We start from the raw sequence: 21839 nt of genomic DNA on the forward strand, positions 1-21839 counted from the left end.
AAAGAAGCACTTTTCCCCGTGCAATGTCAGAGAAGCACACAACCACTAACTTTTCACATGGACATTACACCATAGCGATCACATGAGCTTCATCCGAAGGTTAGTACAAAATTAGCAGGGTGTATAACTCTGTCTTGAATCAAAGCAAATAGGGAACAAAGCAATGAGAAACTGCAAACTTCTCTATTTCACATGAGGTTACAGTAGAAACTGTAAACAAGGCAAATCCTCTGACCTGTGTTTAATTCAAAATCATCCAAGAGTTTGTCCAAGTCACATACAGCAGCTTTGAAGTAACTGTCCATCCTAGGGAAGGAATATGCTTTGTTTAACCCTGTGGGAACAAAAATTAAAGTTAATTTAGAACTTAATCTTGAAAAAAATCATTGTACAATGGAACACGAGCGATCTATAGCATATAACCACAGTATAACCACAGATAATCACTGTTATAACTCGCTCATTTATTTACTAGGGCGGCAGCTACAATTATCGACAGTCCATAATTATCAACACCTTTTCAGATTTACCACTAAAAAACTAATTTTACAAAGGTGAGTTTCAGTTACAACAGTTATTATTGGTTAATTAATCAACCGGAAGACCCGCCTCGCCCTTTGATCTTGTCATCTGATGTCACAGCTCGTTACCCGAGATGGAATTTTTTTTTTTTAAAGCACAGTCAGCAATTCAAGGAAACCTCGGACGTTCTCATCGCAGGAAAGCATGGTGGAAAGATCATAGGCATGTTTTTACCTCTCAAATTCACCGATATTTCATGATTTCCTTGTCAAAACCTACTTTGCTTCTTACTCTTTCATTTCACCATTTTGTATCTAAACGTGCATTTGAGAAGTCACGTGAGGTGTCGATAATAGTGATCACTTTCACCGGTGTCCACCATTATCGACACCCTGTGGAATTAAGTGACATTTACAACTGTTATGGAGCCATCTTTGTGTAACATTGTTGAAGTAGATGAAGTACTTTAAAAAAATAAAAGTGCCGTGACCTTATAATAATTTTTTTTCTGATTCATAACAGAATGGAATGTTCATAGAGTATTTGGAATCCGATTGCAATACATAGAATTAGAGCAGAATTAAATTCCGAGAGTATAAAAAAATGTCATGCTTGAAATATTCAGATTTTTCTATTCCATTCAGATTTTTTATTTATTTCTTTCTTTCGCAGTTTGTTGTAAATATCGACCACATATTACAATATCAGTAGACATTTTATATTTTGGTTCAAGGAATGAGATGCGACCTTTAACCTGGATTTTAATGTGGTTACGATCTCAATTCCCTGTTGACGTTTATTGGTAAACGACAAAACTAGAAATGAATACAAACAACAAACAATAATTAACAAAATGTGATCTATGAAAATACTTAGAAAGTGGAACAAAAAGATTTTCTGACACAGGTTAAACATTATCAGTTCATTCGTTTACAAACATTAGAATGACTTCCTCATTTACGTAAACACCGACATCGATATATTTATATAAAAGATATTTTGTACTAAATACAAGTCTATGTAAAACAAATTTTAAATAAAAACTATGTCTTGTTAACTTAATACCACATACCGATTATTTTTTTATAATCAATAGGGTGCATCAGTTGCCCCCTAAAAATGAAAAGTTCCTCCGATCATGATGCATTTTTGTTTTTATGTTCCTTTTGGTAAGAAAACACACTGGGTGAAATATTTTGACAAAATTCAAAAGTTTAATGATGGCACCAGGTGCTCAAAGTTATGGAAAAAGCTGCTATTTTATGACTTTTATGACAAAATTTCGATCACTTTTCATGAAACATTATGGCACCTTATAGAGTATACCAAATATCTTGCGCTACGTTCACACTGCAAGGCTTAATGCTCAATTCCGATTTTTTTGTGAGGTCGTTCACATTAACAAATATATGCGACTTGTATGTGATCCTCAGTATGAACGAAAAGCGACCTAAAAGTGTTCCGCATGCGCATTGCAGGATACGACGACGTCACACGCAGTGAGCATGGCCAGTGTTTACGGAAGTAAAACCGCCCGGTTGCGGTATGACCCATCCAATCTAGCTTGAATAGCTGCATCCCCCCAAATGGAAATCAGCTCCCTAACCTCTGCGTCCTTCCATTGAGAAGATTCAGAACCTTCACAGCCCGAAGCGTCCCTCGCATTGATGTCATGCACAGGGGCGCAGATACGTTTTTTGAACTGGGGGGGACAAAAAACTGGGGGGGGACAAAGCTGCCAGCAAACCAACCCCAACCCCGATATGCCTGTCAAACTTGTTGTGGGTTACCATAGCAACCAAGCTCGAGCTCGCAACCTGTGCAGTCTGCGCAGCTCAACCAACCGAATATCAGTCTTTGTTTTATGTGAGTTGTTGCAACTATGTATACACTGCTGTGCACCTCAATAAACCGAATGGTAATTAGTCTTTTGATTTTTCCGTGAGGTTTGCCTTATGCAAAGAAAGACAGCATAGACGTTTTTTCCTCCCTATAAGTGGGGGGGACCGAACGAGGTGAATTTAAATCTGGGTGGGACGAGTCCCACCCTCTATCTGCGCCCGTGATTATGCGCCATGCTGTTGTAACTTTTTTTGAGAGACCCGCCGCCTACTTCAGCGCAGAATAGTGACGTTTGTGGCTTGTTGATGACGTGTAAGTCGGATGAATGCGACCTGGCGGTTCAGACTGAAGTCGCATATGAAAAGAGCGGATAGGAATCGGAATTAGGACCACATATCCAAACGGCCTGGGTCGGATTTGAAAAAATCGGATCTGTGTCGTTCATATTGTCAATAAAAGATCGGATACAGGTCACATATGGGCGAAAAGATCGGATTTGAGTCACTTCAGCCTGCAGTGTGAACGTAGCCTTAGATACACATTTTTAGTACATATTCTAAATATATTATCAAGCACAGTTTGAGTTTTAGCTGTTCATTGAATCATTGTTCAACTACTTTTAAACAATACAAATGTATTATGGGGCGGCACGGTGGTGTAGTGGTTAGCGCTGTTGCCTCACAGCAAGAAGGTCCGGGTTCGAGCCCCGTGGCCGGCAAGGGCCTTTCTGTGTGGAGTTTGCATGTTCTCCCCGTGTCCGCGTGGGTTTCCTCCGGGTGCTCCGGTTTCCCCCACAGTCCAAAGACATGCAGGTTAGGTTAACTGGTGACTCTAAATTGACCGTAGGTGTGAATGTGAGTGTGAATGGTTGTCTGTATCTATGTGTCAGCCCTGTGATGACCTGGCGACTTGTCCAGGGTGTACCCCGCCTTTCGCCCGTAGTCAGCTGGGATAGGCTCCAGCTTGCCTGCAACCCTGTAGAACAGGATAAAGCAGCTAGAGATAATGAGATGAGATGAAATGTATTATGAATCACATTAATGCTTCTCAATCCCTTGCAAAGGTTCTTAAAGGAACAGTCCACCGTACTTCCATAATGAAATATGTTCTTCTCTGAATTGAGATGAGCTGCTCCGTACCTCTCCGAGCTTTGTGCGACCTCCCAGTCAGTCAGACGCGCTGTCACTCCTGTTAGCAATGTAGCTAGGCTCAGTATGGCCAATGGTATTTTTTGGGGCTGTAGTTAGATGCGACCAAACTCTTCCACGTTTTTCCTGTTTACATAGGTTTATATGACCAGTGACATGAAACAAAGTTCAGTTACACAAATTGAAACGTAGCGATTTTCTATGCTATGGAAAGTCCGCACTATAATGACAGGTGTACTAACATTTTCTGCGCGCTTCGGCAGCACATTGATACCTTCACTCCTGTTTTCCCCCCTCTCCCCCGCCATGTTGGTTGTATTGACGGAAGTTAGGGGGGGGGCGGGGGAGAGAAAAAAAAAACAGGAGTGAAGGTATCAATGCGCTGTCGAAGCGCGCAGAAGGTGTTAGTACGCCTGTCATTATAGTGCGGACTTTCCATAGCATAGAAAATCGCCACGTTTCAATTTGTGTAACTGAACTTTGTTTCATGTCACTGGTCATATAAACCTATGTAAACAGGAAAAACGTGGAAGAGTTTGGTCGCATCTAACTACAGCCCCAAAAAATACCATTGGCCATACTGAGTCTAGCTACATTGCTAACAGGAGTGACAGCGCCTCTGACTGCGTCTGACTGACTGGGAGCTCGCGCAAAGCTCGGAGAGGTACGGAGCAGCTCGTCTCAATTCAGAGAAGAACATATTTCATTATGGAAGTACGGTGGACTGTTCCTTTAACATGATCTCTGGGTCACAAGAAATCAATAAATGGAGTCCAACACTGTGATTCAAACCTTACGCGAAAACATAAAATAAGCATTTTTTGGCAAAAAATGAACCTCATGGTGCCACCATTAGACTTATATGGTCAAAAAATTTTACAGGATGTCTTTATTGATGAAAAGGAACACCCAAACAAAAATGCATCAGATTTTATGAAAGTGAGGGCAACTGATGCACCCTAATCATCAATCATCTGGGTGTCGATAATTGTGGACAAAGGTGTCACGTGATCTGATATGCTAAGTAATCAGGAATCAACTCGTATATATATTTTCCCCCAGTAGAAGTTTGAGTAACTATTCATGCACAATTTACATACTGAAAGTGTTTTCTACTTTCGCAACGACTAAAAGACCGTTAAGGTGTCGATAATTGTAGCCGCAGCTCTACTTGCTATTTAACTATCCACTGTATACATCAACTGTCAATGTGTTATTAGGAAAAATTGTACTATTAATCAAGCTATACAGATTAGAATATGTTCTGTACTTAAATTATCTATCCAACCCGTAAACCTGACTCTTTTTGTTAATAACTGAAGTTACAAAAGAATATTAGTGTTAGAAACATGAACGTTACTGAATATAGCAAAAAACAGTTAACTTGACTAGCTAAAACAGATAGTTGCTACTATCTGTCTGTGTACTAAACAAACCCCAGGGAAAAGGCTAACTACTGTATCAGCGTTTATAACATTTATAACCTTAAGATTTTACAATGTTGGTATCTGAAATGTTGAATATTGTTAGCCAAGCAGCTAAAGATGTTTCGCATAGTGTAGTTAGCCGAGCTGCTGGAAGCTCGCTAGTGCCTCACTCAGCCCGTTTACGCGTTAGCTGGCGAAGCTAACCATTTCTGACACAAACAAATCCCAATAAAATGACTAGTCACGGCTGTGTTTTCGTGTTAGCTACCGTAAAATGCTTCATAGTCCCAATCTTCGTTCTTTGGGAAGTTACTCTGCTTGTTTCTGTAAAGAATTCAGTATTAAGACCAAGCAACCTATTAATAATTCCACATAAATTCCACAGTGCGACCATTTCATTTCCACCGCCGGTGTGTAGAGCAGGAAAAACTCTCTTAAAGGCGCACTGCACCTTTTTCTCACTGACCCTCAACACACTCCATTTTTAAAGCAGATACACAGAACCTTTATTTTTAAATACATTTCTGAGTGGATAGTATCTCCATCCTTGACTCTTGTATGCTGCATAAATAGGAATTTTAAAAAATTGATATTTTTGAGAGTTAAAATCGACCGCAAAGTTGGCATTCGAGCCGCCCCGCTGAGCCAGCCGCCCTGAGCGCGCGACGTCACTGCGGTAACCGGTTTTAAGGCCGAGGCCTTTGACAGCTATAGACCAAAGTCATCTCATCTCATTATCTCTAGCTGCTTTTATCCTGTTCTACAGGGTCGCAAGACAAGTCGCTAGGTGATCACAGGGCTGACACATAGACACAGACAACCATTCACACTCACATTCACACCTACGGTCAATTTAGAGTCACCAGTTAACCTAACCTGCATGTCTTTGGACTGTGGGGGAAACCAGAGTACCCGGAGGAAACCCATGCGGACACGGGGAGAACATGCAAACTCCGCAAAGAAAGGCTCTTGTCGGCTGCTGGGCTCGAACCCAGACCTTCGTGCTGTGAGGCGACAGCGCTAACCACTACACCACCATGCCGCCCGACCAAAGTCTCATCTCATCTCATTATCTCTAGCCGCTTTATCCTTCTACAGGGTCGCAGGCAAGCTGGAGCCTATCCCAGCTGACTATGGGCGAGAGGCGGGGTACACCCTGGACAAGTCGCCAGGTCATCACAGGGCTGACACATAGACACAGACAACCATTCACACTCACATTCACACCTACGGTCAATTTAGAGTCACCAGTTAACCTAACATGCATGTCTTTGGACTGTGGGGGAAACCGGAGCACCCGGAGGAAACCCACGCGAACACGAGGAGAACATGCAAACTCCGCACAGAAAGGCCCTCGCCGGCCACGGGGCTCGAACCCGGACCTTCTTGCTGTGAAGCGACAGCGCTAACCACTACACCACCGTGCCGCCATACGCAGAACCTTTATTTTTAAATACATTTCTGAGTGGATAGTATCTCCATCCTTGACTCTTGTATGCTGCATAAATAGGAATTTTAAAAAATTGATATTTTTGAGAGTTAAAATCGACCGCAAAGTTGGCATTCGAGCCGCCCCGCTGAGCCAGCCCGCCCTGAGCGCGTGACGTCACTGCGGTAACCGGTTTTAAGGCCGAGGCCTTTGACAGCTATAGACCAAAGTCATCTCATCTCATCTCTATCTCTAGCCGCTTTATCCTGTTCTACAGGGTCGCAGGACAAGTCGCCAGGTCATCACAGGGCTGACACATAGACACAGACAACCATTCACACTCACATTCACACCTACAGTCAATTTAGAGTCACCAGTTAACCTAACCTGCATGTCTTTGGACTGTGGGGGAAACCGGAGCACCCGGAGGAAATCCGCACGGACACGGGGAGAACATGCAAACTCTGCACAGAAAGGCCCTTGCCGGCCACGGGGCTCGAACCCGGACCTTCTTGCTGTGAGGCGACAGCGCTAACCACTACACCACCGTGCCGCCGACCAAAGTCATATAAATAAATGGTGAAAGTAAGAAATACCATTACCGACTTGCTCAACTAAGACTGATTTATCTCTTATTAAAACAGGATAGGCGCTATAACTTATGCAATGAAGGACACATCCAGGCTGGACACACTGATCAGGCGGGCCGGCTCTGTGGTCGGCATGAAGCTGGACTCTCTGGTGACGGTGGCAGAGAAGAGGACTATGGACAAACTACTGAACATCATGAACGATTCCAGTCACCCTCTGCACACCGTCATCAGCTAGGGTTAGGACCACGAATGCAACATAAATCCACCTTCTGTCGTGTTGCTGGTGGGTGCAGCAACACATCTACGTGGCATGGCGATAAATTAGCTCAAAATGGAGGGTCGGAGTTGCAATCAGCTCTGTGTTTTAGTATAGCAGAAATGGCAATGAGACCGACAGACTTCCTGCGGTGACGTCATGGACGTCGAGGTCATTCACTCAGACCGCTACCTATATGAATCACTTTAATCATAAAAATTACTGTATTAGATTTATTGTTAACGCTTAAAACTATTCTTGTGCCATTCTTGAGGTCGCAAGGCATTTATAAATTAAAGTGAGGCCATGGTTCTGCATATATGCTTTAAAACAGAAATTCTACTTTTATTTATTTTTATTTTCCTAAATGAGTCAGAACGTACTATTTATGTGTTGTTAGATTTTAGATTTTTTATACTGTACCACCTTCAGTCTTCTGTTTTAATTTCCCAGTGTTTTTTTTTTCATTTTGTATGAATAGTTAAAAAAGTGAAATGTTATAAACTTACGATTTTATCATGATATACATGTCATCGTCGGCTGTCCATTGCTATCCTTCATTAGGATGCACAGAAACAGAGATGGGCTGCGAGGCCCGCACTAGAACTCCTCTCCTAATGAAGCACCTTGCACAGTAAGGTAAGACTGTTAGGACTAGGACTGTTTTGGCCTCTAGAGGCCGCTGTTATTTCTTTTTCGTGTCATGTTTATTTTGGCCTCTAGAGGCCGCCACTGTTCCTGTGTTTTGTGTTTTTTGTTAATTGCCTGTTTGTCCTGATTATCTTCACCTGTGTCCTTAATTAGTTTGAGTATTTATACCCCTGAGTTCAGTCCTCTTGTCACGGAGTCTTTGTGCTGTTATGTTTATCTCCAGTTTCCTTTGTACTGTGTTTTGTGGATCTTCTGAGCTTTTGCATTTTTGCCTTTTTCTTTTTGAATTATACTCTTTGTTTTTGTTTTTTTTGTTTTGCCCTGGATTGTATATAGTGTACATAGTATAAATAAACCTTTTGTTACTTTTTCTACTTACGCCTCTGCATTTGAGTCATTCCCCTGGTGGCCTAGTGGGGGTTTGCTGGATCATCACACCAACGAACCAGGTTCGAATCCCAGCAAAACCCTAACAGAAAGACTCCGTCATGACCGACTCAGCAGAGGCTGCTTCAACTGTCTACCCGGCCAACCTTCAGGGAATTATGGCAGCTTTGACACGCTTCGGAGCGACCATGGACGCTCATGGACGTACGCTCACCAGCCAACGTGAGGCCCTTGCTCGCCACGAGGAACTGCTTCAGCAAATTGGGAAAACCCTGGCACAGCTGACATCTCTGCCTGCATCTCCTGCTCCTGATCCAGTTCCTGCTCCTGATCCAGCTCCCACTCCTGCTCCAGTGCCTCCTGCCATGCTGCCTTCTTCACCTCGCGAACCCAGCCTTCCTGCACCACAGAGGTATGACGGCAAGCACAGTGAGTGCCGAGAGTTCCTTACCCAGTGTCAACTCACCTTTGAGCTTCAGCCTACCACCTACACTACGGATCGCCGCAAGATTGCCTTTGTGATCACCTTATTAGCTGGTAAGGCGCGAGCCTGGGCTACTGCTATCTGGCAAAGACAGGGACCTGAGTGCTTTGATTTCCAGCTGTTTTCTGAAGAGATGCTTCGGGTCTTCGATCAGGCAGACATCAGTACCGACGCAGCCCGAAAGCTCATGTCCATCCGGCAAGGAGGAAGCGTCGCAGATTACGCCATCTCGTTCCGAACACTCGCAGCAGTAAGTGGATGGAACGAGACTGCCCTGGTGTCAGCCTTCCACCATGGTCTGTCTGACCCCATCAAGGACGGTCTGGCCTCTATTGGATGCCCAAGTGACCTCGAAACCCTCATCTCACATGCTATTCGTCTGGACAACAGGATGAGAGAACGCCACCAAGCCTTGAGCCCCCCCAGCCTCCCTACCTCTACCTGGAGACCATCTACCTCCTTCAGTGACTGTCCAGAACCTATGCAAGTGGGTCGTACTCGCCTCTCCGCATCTGAGAGGGAGCGCAGAAGGAGGGACAAGTGCTGCATCTACTGTGGCAAGCCTGGTCACTTCCGAGCATCATGTCCCGAACTCTTGGGAAAAGGACCGCCCCGTCCAGCCGAGGGAGGGTTGTGACGGGGCCTACCCTCTCTCCCGGACTCCCTGGTCAAGGAATCTACATCCCGGTCTCCATCTCCTGGGGTGAGTCTGTCCACTCTTGTCAAGCTTTGATAGACTCAGGGGCGGCTGGGAACTTTATGGATATTCACTTCGCCCAAAGCATCAATATACCTACTGCACCTCTTGAAGTCCCTCTGTCTGTGTCTGCCCTCGATGGCCAAGCGTTAGGTGATGGAAGAGTCACCCAAGTTACTTCTCCAGTCTTCCTCCAGTCTCAAGGTCACAAGGAAGAAATATCCCTGCACCTGATTCCTTCACCTGAGTTCCCAGTTATTCTAGGCCTTCCTTGGCTTATTCGCCACAACCCTCGCATAGACTGGGTAACAAGCCAGGTTGTGGAATGGGGCCCTGCATGCCATGCCTCTTGTCTGCTCTCTAGCTCTCCTGTGTCTCCTGCCGAGCCCCCTGATCTCACCGAGTTATCTCAAGTTCCCACAGAGTACTGGGATCTCAAGGAAGTTTTCAGCAAGAGCAGGGCCGCCGTTCTTCCTCGGCACCGGGCCTACGACTGTGCCATCGACTTGCTCCCTGGGACTACCCCTCCTCGTGGCAGACTGTTTTCCCTCTCTCAGCCAGAACGCAAGGCTATGGAGGAATACCTCAAAGACGCCCTGGTCTCTGGGTTCATTCGACCCTCCACCTCACCTGCTGGTGCCGGCTTCTTCTTTGTCGGCAAGAAGGATGGGGGGCTTCGACCATGTATTGACTACAGGGGCCTGAACAAGATCACTGTGCGCAACCGATATCCCCTTCCGCTGATGTCCACTGCTTTCGACCTGCTCCAAGGCGCCACCGTCTTCACCAAGTTGGACCTACGGAACGCATACCACCTCATCCGTATCCGACAGGGAGACGAGTGGAAGACTGCCTTTAACACCCCGTCTGGGCACTACGAATACCAGGTGATGCCCTTCGGACTCACCAACGCACCAGCTGTTTTTCAGGCCCTAATCAACGACGTCTTAAGGGACATGATTAACCTGTACGTCTTTGTCTACCTCGATGACATCCTTATCTTTTCCAAGACCATGCAGGAGCACCGCCACCATGTCCGCCAGGTTCTCCAGAGGCTGCTACAGAACAATCTGTTCGCCAAGGCCCAGAAATGCGAATTTCATGTTCCCGAGGTCTCCTTTCTGGGATTTATTGTACGGACAGGCCAACTCCAAATGGACCCTGCCAAGACCCTGGCCGTCCGGGACTGGCCTACTCCCAAGTCCGTTAAGGAGGTTCAGCGGTTCTTAGGATTCGCTAACTTCTACCGCAAGTTCATCAGGAACTTCAGTTCTGTGGCAGCACCCATGTCAGACCTCACCAAAGGGACAGGTGGATCTTATGGCTGGTCTCCTCAGGCAGAAAAGGCGTTCAAAGACCTCAAGGCCCGCTTCTGCACGGCACCCATTCTGGTCCTCCCGGACACCTCCCAACCATTCATCGTGGAGGTGGACGCCTCGGACAGTGGTGTCGGCGCGGTACTCTCTCAATGTTCGGAAGGAAAGCTGCACCCCTGCGCTTACTTCTCCCACCGCCTGAGTCCTGCGGAGTCCCGGTACGATGTGGGGGATCGAGAACTGTTAGCGGTCAAACTGGCCCTTGAGGAGTGGAGGCACTGGCTGGAGGGAGCGCAACATCCATTCCTGGTTTGGACTGACCACAAGAACCTGGAGTACCTCCAGCAAGCCAAGAGACTGAACCCTCGACAGGCTAGGTGGGCCCTGTTTTTCAGTCGGTTTGACTTCACCCTCTCGTACCGTCCCGGCTCCAAGAACACCAAACCTGACGCACTGTCCAGGCTGTTCTCTGCCACTAACAGGGAGAATGAAGTCGGGCCTATTATCCCGGTGTCCCGGATTGTGGCCCCTGTCCGCTGGGGTATTGAGGAGGCTGTTCGACGAGCCCAACGCCAGGACCCCGGTCCTGGGACGGGGCCACCGGGCCTCTTGTACGTCCCACATCAAGCCCGGGCCAAGGTTCTCCAGTGGGGTCACTCTTCCCCTCTCACCGCCCACCCGGGAGCTCGGAGGACCCTGGACTTCCTGAAAAGACGCTTCTGGTGGCCTAACATGGAGCAGGAAGTAAGGTCATTTGTCCTGTCCTGTGAGGTTTGCACCAGAACCAAGAACCCACGACAGCGTCCCCAGGGTCTCCTGCATCCTCTGACCATTCCCCGGCGTCCCTGGTCCCACGTGGCAATCGACTTCATCACGGGTCTCCCTGAGTCACAAGGTAACATGGTCATTTTGGTCATTGTTGACAGATTCTCCAAGGCCTGCCGCTTCATACCTCTGTGCAAACTCCCCTCTGCTCTTGAAACAGCGAAACTTATATTTAATCATGTCTTCCGAGTCTTTGGTCTTCCACAGGACATCGTCTCAGACCGAGGGCCCCAGTTCTCCTCCCGAGTGTGGCACGGGTTCTGCAAGGTCATCGGAGCCACTGCCAGCCTCTCCTCTGGGTTTCACCCACAGTCCAATGGTCAGACGGAGAGGCTCAACCAGGACCTGGAAACCACCCTGCGAGGCCTGGCTATGGATAACCCGACATCATGGAGCACCTGGCTGCCATGGGCAGAGTACGCCCACAACACCCTGCAGTCATCGGCCACCAAGCTGTCGCCATTCCAGTGCCAATTCGGGTTCCAGCCACCTCTGTTCCCAGACCAGGAGGAGGACGCGGGGGTGCCCTCGGTCACCCAATATGTGAGACGGTGTCGCAAGACCTGGAGCAAGGTCAGGAAGACCCTCATACAGACCTCCAGAACCAACCAGACTCAGGCCAACCGCCATAGAAGACCTGCACACACTTTCCGCCCTGGGCAGCGGGTTTGGCTGTCCACTAAGGACCTTCCGCTGCGGGTGGAGAACCGCAAGCTTGCTCCTCGCTACATTGGCCCCTTCAAGGTGGTGCGCAGGGTGAACCCTGTCTCCTACCGGCTCCAGTTGCCCCGGACTCTGAGGATCAACCCCACTTTCCATGTTTCCCTGTTGCGGCCCGTACTGACGTCTACGTATGCCCCTGCCCCTAGGAACCCCCCACCCCCCCGCATCTTCCAGGGGCAGACTGTGTTCACTGTGAATCGCCTGCTTGACTCCCGCCGGGTCCGCGGCGGCTTGCAATATCTGGTGGACTGGGAGGGCTATGGTCCTGAGGAGCGCTGCTGGGTTCCTGCTCGGGATGTCCTAGATAAAGAACTGTGTCGGGACTTCCATTCGGCCCATCCGGATCACCCTGGGAACGTCAGGAGACGCTCCTAGACGAGGGGGTCCTGTTAGGACTAGGACTGTTTTGGCCTCTAGAGGCCGCTGTTATTTCTTTTTCGTGTCATGTTTATTTTGGCCTCTAGAGGCCGCCACTGTTCCTGTGTTTTGTGTTTTTTGTTAATTGCCTGTTTGTCCTGATTATCTTCACCTGTGTCCTTAATTAGTTTGAGTATTTATACCCCTGAGTTCAGTCCTCTTGTCACGGAGTCTTTGTGCTGTTATGTTTATCTCCAGTTTCCTTTGTACTGTGTTTTGTGGATCTTCTGAGCTTTTGCATTTTTGCCTTTTTCTTTTTGAATTATACTCTTTGTTTTTGTTTTTTTTGTTTTGCCCTGGATTGTATATAGTGTACATAGTATAAATAAACCTTTTGTTACTTTTTCTACTTACGCCTCTGCATTTGAGTCATTCCCCTGGTGGCCTAGTGGGGGTTTGCTGGATCATCACACCAACGAACCAGGTTCGAATCCCAGCAAAACCCTAACAAAGACAAACGATGTCATGCCCCCATTGTGTTGTCTCTCTGGACCTCCAGACCTGATGCCAAGTGGTGCATAAAAGTGCCACAGACCTGACAGGTATGGAAGTTACCCAAGTGACAGTTGATTTGCCAAGTGATGCCATCTGTTGGCCATTTGAGTGTCTCTTCCGCATGCCATCTGATGGTGTGCCATTGACCCTGTTGGGCTCATCTGCCCCATTGCCCTGCTTCCAGTACCTTATTGGTGATGTACTATTTAACCAATTGCTGGAACCCAGGCAGATGCTACAACTCCAGGTCAGACCGGACCTGGGAGCAATGGTGATTAAGAGGTAACTCCACGTTCCCCAAGACTCAAGTCCTCCCGGACCTGAGACTCACCACCAGTTGCAGTTTAAAGAACACTGAGTATTGTTCATGCACATGCACCTTCTTAAATTGCTGTGTCTCAGTCCTACATACAGGCTACAGTATGTAAGGAATAAAAAACATGTTGGGATGTGCTGTTATAGGAAAATAATCAATGACCAGGTGGTGTCATGTACCCTGACACAAAGCAAAATTAAAAACAATCTTCCCTCACCAGCTTCTCTTTATTCTCTCACTTGTTAAAGGGGAGGGCGGCACAGTGGTGTACTGGTTAGTACTGTTGCCTCATAGCAAGAAAGTTCTGGGTTCGAGCCCAGTGGCCAACGGGGGCCTTTCTGTGTGGAGTTTGCATGTTCTCCCTGTGTCTGCATGGGTTTCCTCCGGGTGCTCCGGTTTCCCCCACAGTCCAAAGACATGCAGGTTAGGCTAACTGGTGGCTCTAGATTGACCGTAGTTGTGAATGTGAGTGTGAATTGTTGTTTGTCTCTGTGTGTCAGCCCTGTGATGATTTGGCGACTTGTCCAGGGTGTACCCCGCCTTTTGCCCGTAGTCAGCTGGGATAGGCTCCAGCTTGCCTGCGACCTGGCACAGGATAAGCGGTTACGGATAATGGATGGATGGATTGTTAAAGGGGCCAACTCACCCTTCCTAGAATCCAGTTCATTGTTTTTATTTTGAAAGCACATAACCACTACTCTGTTAGCTTTATGTGCAGCAAAGTAATCACTTGGAAATCCTTCTTGAACCTTTGCTTCATCTATGTGTCCTATGTTAAAATTTTGTATAGAATATGCCTGATATGTTCTTTCCTTCTTCACCGCCCTTGAGACGCTCAAGGCCAGTTCTGATCCATTACAGCAGATTAACCCTTTGGTGACTGACCCCTTGAAAATAGTTCCTCCAGGAACGATGACGTTTCAGTTGTCAAGACAACGGAAAAACTAAAATACAAGAGCATTTTGTTTTGTGCACAAGAGCATTGTGACGTATCTTTCTGTTTTTGTATTTTAGTTTTTCCGTTGTCTTGACAACTGAAATGTCATCGTTCCTGGAGGAACCATTTTCAAGGGGTCAGTCACCAAAGGGTTATGCAAACGAAAATGGAATGGATCAATTGAAAGGATTTAAAATATAACTACTTTGACAAAATATCTTCAATTTCACATTATAATTTTTGATCAAAGGCTTAGGATGTCGCTGGATTGTTGTATATTGTTTTGCAAATGGTGGAATATCCATGGATGCAAAAATGGCAACTCGCTATTTGGGGCAGAAGCTTCTGGGAAGGGTAAGTCCTCATGTCGTCTGTGGGAGTTTTTCCTTGCCATTGTCGGCACAGGCTTGCTCATCAGGGATAAATAAATTTATTAGGGATAAAATTAGCTCATGTTTAAAGTCTTTAATTCTCTATAAAGCTGCTTTGCGACAATATCCGTTGCTAAAAGTGCTATACACTACCGTTCAAAAGTTTGGGGTCACTTTGAAATGTCCTTATTTTTGAAAGAAAAGCACTGTTCTTTTCAATGAAGATCACTTTAAACTAATCAGAAATCCACTCTATACATTGCTAATGTGGTAAATGACTATTCTAGCTGGTTTTTGGTGCAATATCTCCATAGGTGTATAGAGGCCCATTTCCAGCAACTCTCACTCCAGTGTTCTAATGGTACAATGTGTTTGCTCATTGCCTCAGAAGGCTAATGGATGATTAGAAAACCCTTGTACAATCATGTTAGCACAGCTGAAAACAGTTGAGCTCTTTAGAGAAGCTATAAAACTGACCTTCCTTTGAGCAGATTGAGTTTCTGGAGCATCACATTTGTGGGGTCGATTAAATGCTCAAAATGGCCAGAAAAATGTCTTGACTATATTTTCTATTCATTTTACAACTTATGGTGGTAAATAAAAGTGTGATTTTTCATGGAAAACACAAAATTGTCTGGGTGACCCCAAACTTTTGAACGGTAGTGTACAAATAAACTTGACTTGACTCTTTAAGTTAATAAGCTTTTTTTTTTTTTTTTTAAAGTTATGTTACTAAGAAGCCAGAAAGCACAAAATCCACTGTCCAAAATATTCTCTTGTGGCTGAAAACGTATGGCCATTACGAATGAAAATGGAGACTCTTTTCATAAACATTAAATACATTTCTCCTTACAGATGCCATCACCATATTAATAATTATATGTTTTTTGATTGAGGACAATTTATTTATTTATTTATTTAGCCATAGATTATGTAGAACAGCTGCCATATAGGCCCCTATGCCAGTATCGCAGTCCAAGCGCTTCTGCTCTAGAAAATTAATCAATACCTTCTAACCAATCTGGTTGAAAATCGAACAGCTGTATGGTATAACTGCACATATATACAGTAACTGGTGTACGTAAGCTTGGTGACATGAATAATGCCACCTGTGTGTTACGAGCATGTTTGCTTTTACATAAAATCTATTAAATAAATCCCTGACTAGAAACGCATCATATAACACGTATGATACTCATTAATTAGACATTAATAAATACTGAGAAAATTAGTAAACTATTTGGAAAATCCTTCTGTGAGTTTGATTTTGGACTTTTAGAATGGTGTAATCTTGCTTGACGAATAGACTTCTAGTAGCTTTTGAGAAATTATTAGACATGTAACAATACCCTACTGTGTATGGCCTTATTGTTCTTTAATGCACTGCTGTTTTTGCACTGTGTAGTGAATCCCTAATGTGGGTGGAATACTGAAGCGCAGCAGGTGGGAAATGATGTTGACACAGACTTTATTTTCTATTTCGTGCTTGCTTTTCAGCTTTACTAATCTTGTTTGCTTGCACGCACACACACACACACACACACACACACACACACACACACACACGTGCTCTGATTGGGAGTGATCAGCAACAGGAAACTCTAGACCTGAAACCAGATTCTGTGTACTCACATAACAATTTATATAACAAATTAAAAGTCTAATTACAGTATAGTTTACAAAATTGCATTGTTATTCATCCACACATACAGTACCAGTCAAAAGTTCGGACACACCTGCTCATTCATATACTTTGACTATTTTCTACATTGTAGAACCATACTGAAGACATCAAAGCTACGAAATAACATATGGAACATGTATAGAATTATGTGGCAAACAAAAAAAGTATGTTTCATATTTTAGATTCTTCAAAGTAGCCAGCATTTACCTTGATGGCGCTTTGCACACTATTGGCATTATCTTAACCAGCTTCATGAGGTCGTCACCTGGGATGCTTTTCAATCAACACGTGCCTCGTCAAAAGTTAATTCGTGCAATTTCTTGCCTTCTTAATGCGTTTGAGATCAAACAGTAAATAGTAAATAATAAACATACAGTAAATAGCCCTATTTCACAACTGTAGTAATCCATATTATATTAAGAACTGCTCAACTAAGTAAAGAGAAAAGACAACCATCATTACTTTAAGACATGACGTGTATTTTTTTAAATTAATGAAAATAAAGGAAAACCATTGAATTAGAAGGTGTGTTCAAACTTTTGACTGGGACTGTATGTGCAGCCTACAGGCTGAGATCTTTAGAACATTTCGTAAAAGCATAGGCAGTGGAAATGCCTCAATTTCCACTCTGCACTAATGATTGGAAGCCGAAAATCTTAAAGTGCCATTCCACCATTGGATGTATTCTTTGGCATAAAATACAATATATTTTATGACAACATGACTAGACAGAGAAATCTTTTAGCTTCAAAATGATATATCAAACATAATTTTTTGACAACGACAAGTATATTAATTTTGCGACCAAAGTCACCTACCCTTTTAATTTCCGTGCATGATGTCATCAGCAGGTTCCCCTTCTTGTGTACCACGTGACGTGTGACGTGGCACATATTATCAGCAATGGCGGATAGAACGCGATAAAAATAATACCAATAAATCTAGCTAATACCAATAAATCTAGCTAACTGAAAGATTAACTCAAAATTTTTCGCAATTTTTTTGGCCCCCATATACGAGGAGAAATGACTCTCTCACTTCGGGGGTTTCCTGGTCTAAAAATAGACCGACACGTGGTACACAAGAAGGGGAACCTGCCGATGACATCACGTTTCACTACCGCGCGGAAATTAAAAGGGTAGGTGATTTTGGTTGCAAAATTAATATACTTGTCGTTGTCAAAAATTATGTTTGATATATCATTTTGAAGCTAAAAGATTTCTCTGTCTAGTCATGTTGTCATAAAATATATTGTATTTTATGCCAAAGAATACATCCAATGGTGGAATGGCGCTTTAAGAATGCCAGAAAGCACTGTTTAGTACATTTATATGAAGGCAGGAAAATAATGACCAAATTAATTCCAAGCTCATTGCCACTAAGAGTGAAATAACAATAAAGTGCACTGGGTTGAGAAAAGACACTGATGACCTTGAGCCATCACCAAAGGTAGCAAAAGAAACATGATGCAGATATGGTGCAGAAAGTCCAGAATGAAAAACAGGAAAGATTAGAAAAGAATGTTCTCCAACCCAATGTTTTGTCTACAGAAATCAGAGAATGAAGTAAAACCATGAAACTTCCAGTTTAGACTGTCCAGGTTACGTGTATGTGACTTCTCATCTCATCTCATCTCATCTCATTATCTCTAGCCACTTTATCCTGTTCTACAGGGTCGCAGGCAAGCTGGAGCCTATCCCAGCTGACTACGGGTGAAAGGCGGGGTACACCCTGGACAAGTCGCCAGGTCATCACAGGGCTGACACATAGACACAGACAACCATTCACACTCACATTCACACCTACAGTCAATTTAGAGTCACCAGTTAACCTAACCTGCATGTCTTTGGACTGTGGGGGAAACCGGAGCACCCGGAGGAAACCCACGCGGACACGGGAGAACATGCAAACTCCACACAGAAAGGCCCTCGCCGGCCACGGGGCTCGAACCCGGGACCTTCTTGCTGTGAGGCGACAGTGCTAACCACTACACCACCGTGCCGCCCGTATGAATAACCAGTGTTAACCAGTGTTAATTCTTATGCCCAGTGATTAGCAAGAGGAAAATTCACCACACAGATCCTTTTTAATAATAAGATACATTCACCCTCACACATTCACCTTCAGTCTATGACTCTATGACTCACACTCTGCACCCCTGTGTATCCCCAGAAAGAAACGGCTTTATTATGCTCAGGGCCAGGCTGGTTTTCGAGAACAGTGGGCATGATGCAGGAATGGAATGCCAGTACATCCCAGTACCATGTATACACACACACACACACACACACACACACACACCTAGGGCAATTTAGAGTTGCCAATCAACCTGCCAGCAGTTTTGGGACCAAAAGATCGCTGATTCGATTCCCTGGACCAGCAGGAATGGCTGAAGTGCCCTTGAGCAAAGCACCTAACCCGCAACTGCTCCCCAGGCTGCTCTGGGTATATTGTGCTTCGCTCCGGATAAGTGTCTGCTAAATGTCTGTAATGTAATGTAAGGGAGGAGAATCTGGTGGAAACCCACACAAACACAGAAAGGACTTGAAAAATATTACCCAGGCAGTGTTGTGACAGCTGTAAGGCAAGAGCGCTACCTGCTGCACCATTGTGCCATCCTCAATTTAACCAGATAATCCATAATACTAGATTAGATTAGATTAGATTAGATTAGATTAGATTAGATTAGATAAAACTTTATTGATCCCTTTGGGCAGGTTCCTTCAGGGAAATTAAGATTCCAGCAGCATCATTACAGATAAACAGAGAAAAGAAATAGAGAAAACTTCTAGATAAATTAAAATAAATTAAGTATTTACATATACAAATATATAAAAAGAATAAGATATGGGGAAGAGAGGAAGGGGGGAGAAGGTGGGGAGAATGGGGGGAGGGCGGCGGTAGGAGAGATATTGCACTTTATATTGCACATTGTCCGGTATTGCTTATTGTTAGGCTAGGCTACTGCTCCTTCCCATCCTCTGTCTTCCTGTTACCCCTCCTCCCCCCCAGAGAGGAGTTGTACAGTCTGATGGCGTGAGGGACAAAGGAGTTTTTAAGTCTGTTCATCCTGCACTTGGGAAGGAGCATTCTGTCACTGAACAGGCTCCTCTGGTTGTTGATGACGGTGTGCAGAGGGTGACTGGCATCATCCATGATGTTCAATAGTTTGTCCATAGACCTCTTCTCTGCCACCGTCACCAGAGAGTCCAGTTTCATGCCGACCACAGAGCCGGCCCGCCTGATCAGTGTGTCCAGCCTGGATGTGTCCTTCTTGGATGTGCTGCCCCCCCCAGCACACCACGGTGTAAAACAGGACACTGGCGACCACAGACTGAGGCCAAGTTTATATTAGACCGTATCTGTCTCGTTTTCCGTTCACATTAAAACGCCAGGAAACGGGAATCCGCCAGGGCCCACGTATTCAATCCAGTTTGTGTCTGGTCCGGTGCTGTGTAAACATTGAGGATACGCGGATACGCTGTGCTGAGCTCTAGCTGACGTCGTCATTGGACAACGTCACTGTGACATCCACCTTCCTGATTCGCTGGCGTTGGTCATGTGACGCGACTGCTGAAAAACGGCGTGGACTTCCGCCTTGTATCACCTTTCATTAAAGAGTATAAAAGTATGAAAATACTGATGCAAATACTGATGCAAATACTGCCCATTGTGTAGTTATGATTGTCTTTAGGCTTGCCATCCTTCCACTTGCAAGTGGTGAGTGACTTGCACATGCCCGATATGCACTGGGATCACACACACAGCGGCTCAGTCCCGAATCACTGCTCGTGCGCTTCACTTGCATGCTCTGTGAGCTGCGCAGGGCCGGAGTGCGCACCCTCCAGAGGGCACTCGCTGTTCAGGGCGGAGTGATTTGGAGCGCAGGATGCCTGCGGAGCCGAGCTGCTGAGGAGAAATTACATTACACATTTACACATTTCAACTTACGTGCCGTCTAATTAGTCATGTGATTAGCGTATCCGTGTATTGGCGTTGCTGTGTGCACGCGAATCGTTTTTAAAAACGTTAATCTGATGATCCGATGATACGGTCTAATGTAAACCCCACCTGATAGAACATCCACAGGAGTTTCCTGCAGATGTTAAAGGACCGCAGCCTCCTAAGGAAGTACAGCCTGCTCTGTCCCTTCCTGTATAAGTGTTTGGTGTTGCAAGTCCAGTCCAGCTTGCTGTCCAGCCACAGCCCGAGGTACTTGTAGGAATCCACAACCTCCACCTCGACTCCCTCGATCAGAACTGGTCGTGACCTTGGTCTGGACCTTCCAAAGTCAATGACCAGCTCCTTGGTCTTCGAGGTGTTACTACTTAAATATAAATCATGAATAAAAAATTATAACAGAAATTTTCATTTCCATTGAAAACCAGATGCTCTGACTGAAAGCTAAGCTCTTTTTACGTCCTGAGATGTAGCATTAAAACTGCAGGCACACTGTAAAACTGCAGCTGTGGTTATTATGATAACATAAATCTGGTATACAGTGGATATAAAATCCATCACAGGGTACCATGCACACATATTCAGCATTCAGTCCACCTACTGACATGTTTATGGGAGGTGAGAGGACATCTGAAAATCCAGAAGAAACCCACAGGGACATAGGGGGAGCATGCACAGACAGTAATGACCTGCCTGATCCATACTGATGCCCAACTTCTGGCTGGAGTTCTCATCATATTGCTCCTGTGGAGGATGGCCCCATATGGACAGTCTAAAGATACGCTTAGAAGATGGCTCTGGAAAGTTACAGTTTTGCTACGATGGCTTATGGCTACAATTGCCATCATAGCCAAATGATAACATTAGGACTGCAGTTGTCATGAGCAGTTTTGCACTCAAGTCTCCATCAATGAACAGTTAATAACTTCAACAAAACAAACTTCATGTTAAAACTATAATGAATTTCCTGGTTACACAACTGCACTTTTTAACCATATAGGGCACACTTATAGAAGCAAGTTATTTATAATCACACTATCTGTTATCACCCAAATGAGGATGGGTTCCCTTTTGAGTCTGGTTCTTCTCAAGGTTTCTTCCTCAAGTTGTCTCAGGGAGTTTTTCCATGCCACTGTCACCTCGGGCTTGCTCATTAGTGATAAATAAATTTATTACAGATAAATGTGTCAGTTCATATGTTTAAATTCTTTATTTTTCTGTAAAGGTGCTTTGCCACAATGCAGCTAAAAATGCTATACAGATAAATTGACATAACTTATTATAGTGTGATTAAACCAGAGACCCTTGAGCTGTGAAACTGCAATATTAGTTTGGAAAAGATCTGTTAATGATTCTCAA

The 21839-nt window shown here is 45.0% G+C and overlaps 1 protein-coding gene across 2 annotated transcripts in view; it reads right to left on the bottom strand.

The window, feature by feature from the left end:
* The window catches only part of zfyve16 (zinc finger, FYVE domain containing 16), a 91750-nt gene extending 86400 nt beyond the window's left edge, over nt 1-5350 (bottom strand). For both annotated transcript variants that reach the window (XM_060908690.1, XM_060908689.1), the window contains exons 1-2: nt 5208-5350; nt 236-334 (exon numbers count right to left, since the gene is read on the bottom strand). In XM_060908690.1, the coding sequence (XP_060764673.1) occupies nt 236-305 (70 nt within the window). In that variant the 5' untranslated portion in view covers nt 306-334; nt 5208-5350. The remainder of the gene's footprint in view (nt 1-235; nt 335-5207) is intronic.
* Between the last annotated feature and the right edge of the window lie 16489 nt (nt 5351-21839).

This window comes from Neoarius graeffei, chromosome 25, assembly GCF_027579695.1.
Source record: "Neoarius graeffei isolate fNeoGra1 chromosome 25, fNeoGra1.pri, whole genome shotgun sequence".
Taxonomy (NCBI): domain Eukaryota; kingdom Metazoa; phylum Chordata; class Actinopteri; order Siluriformes; family Ariidae; genus Neoarius; species Neoarius graeffei.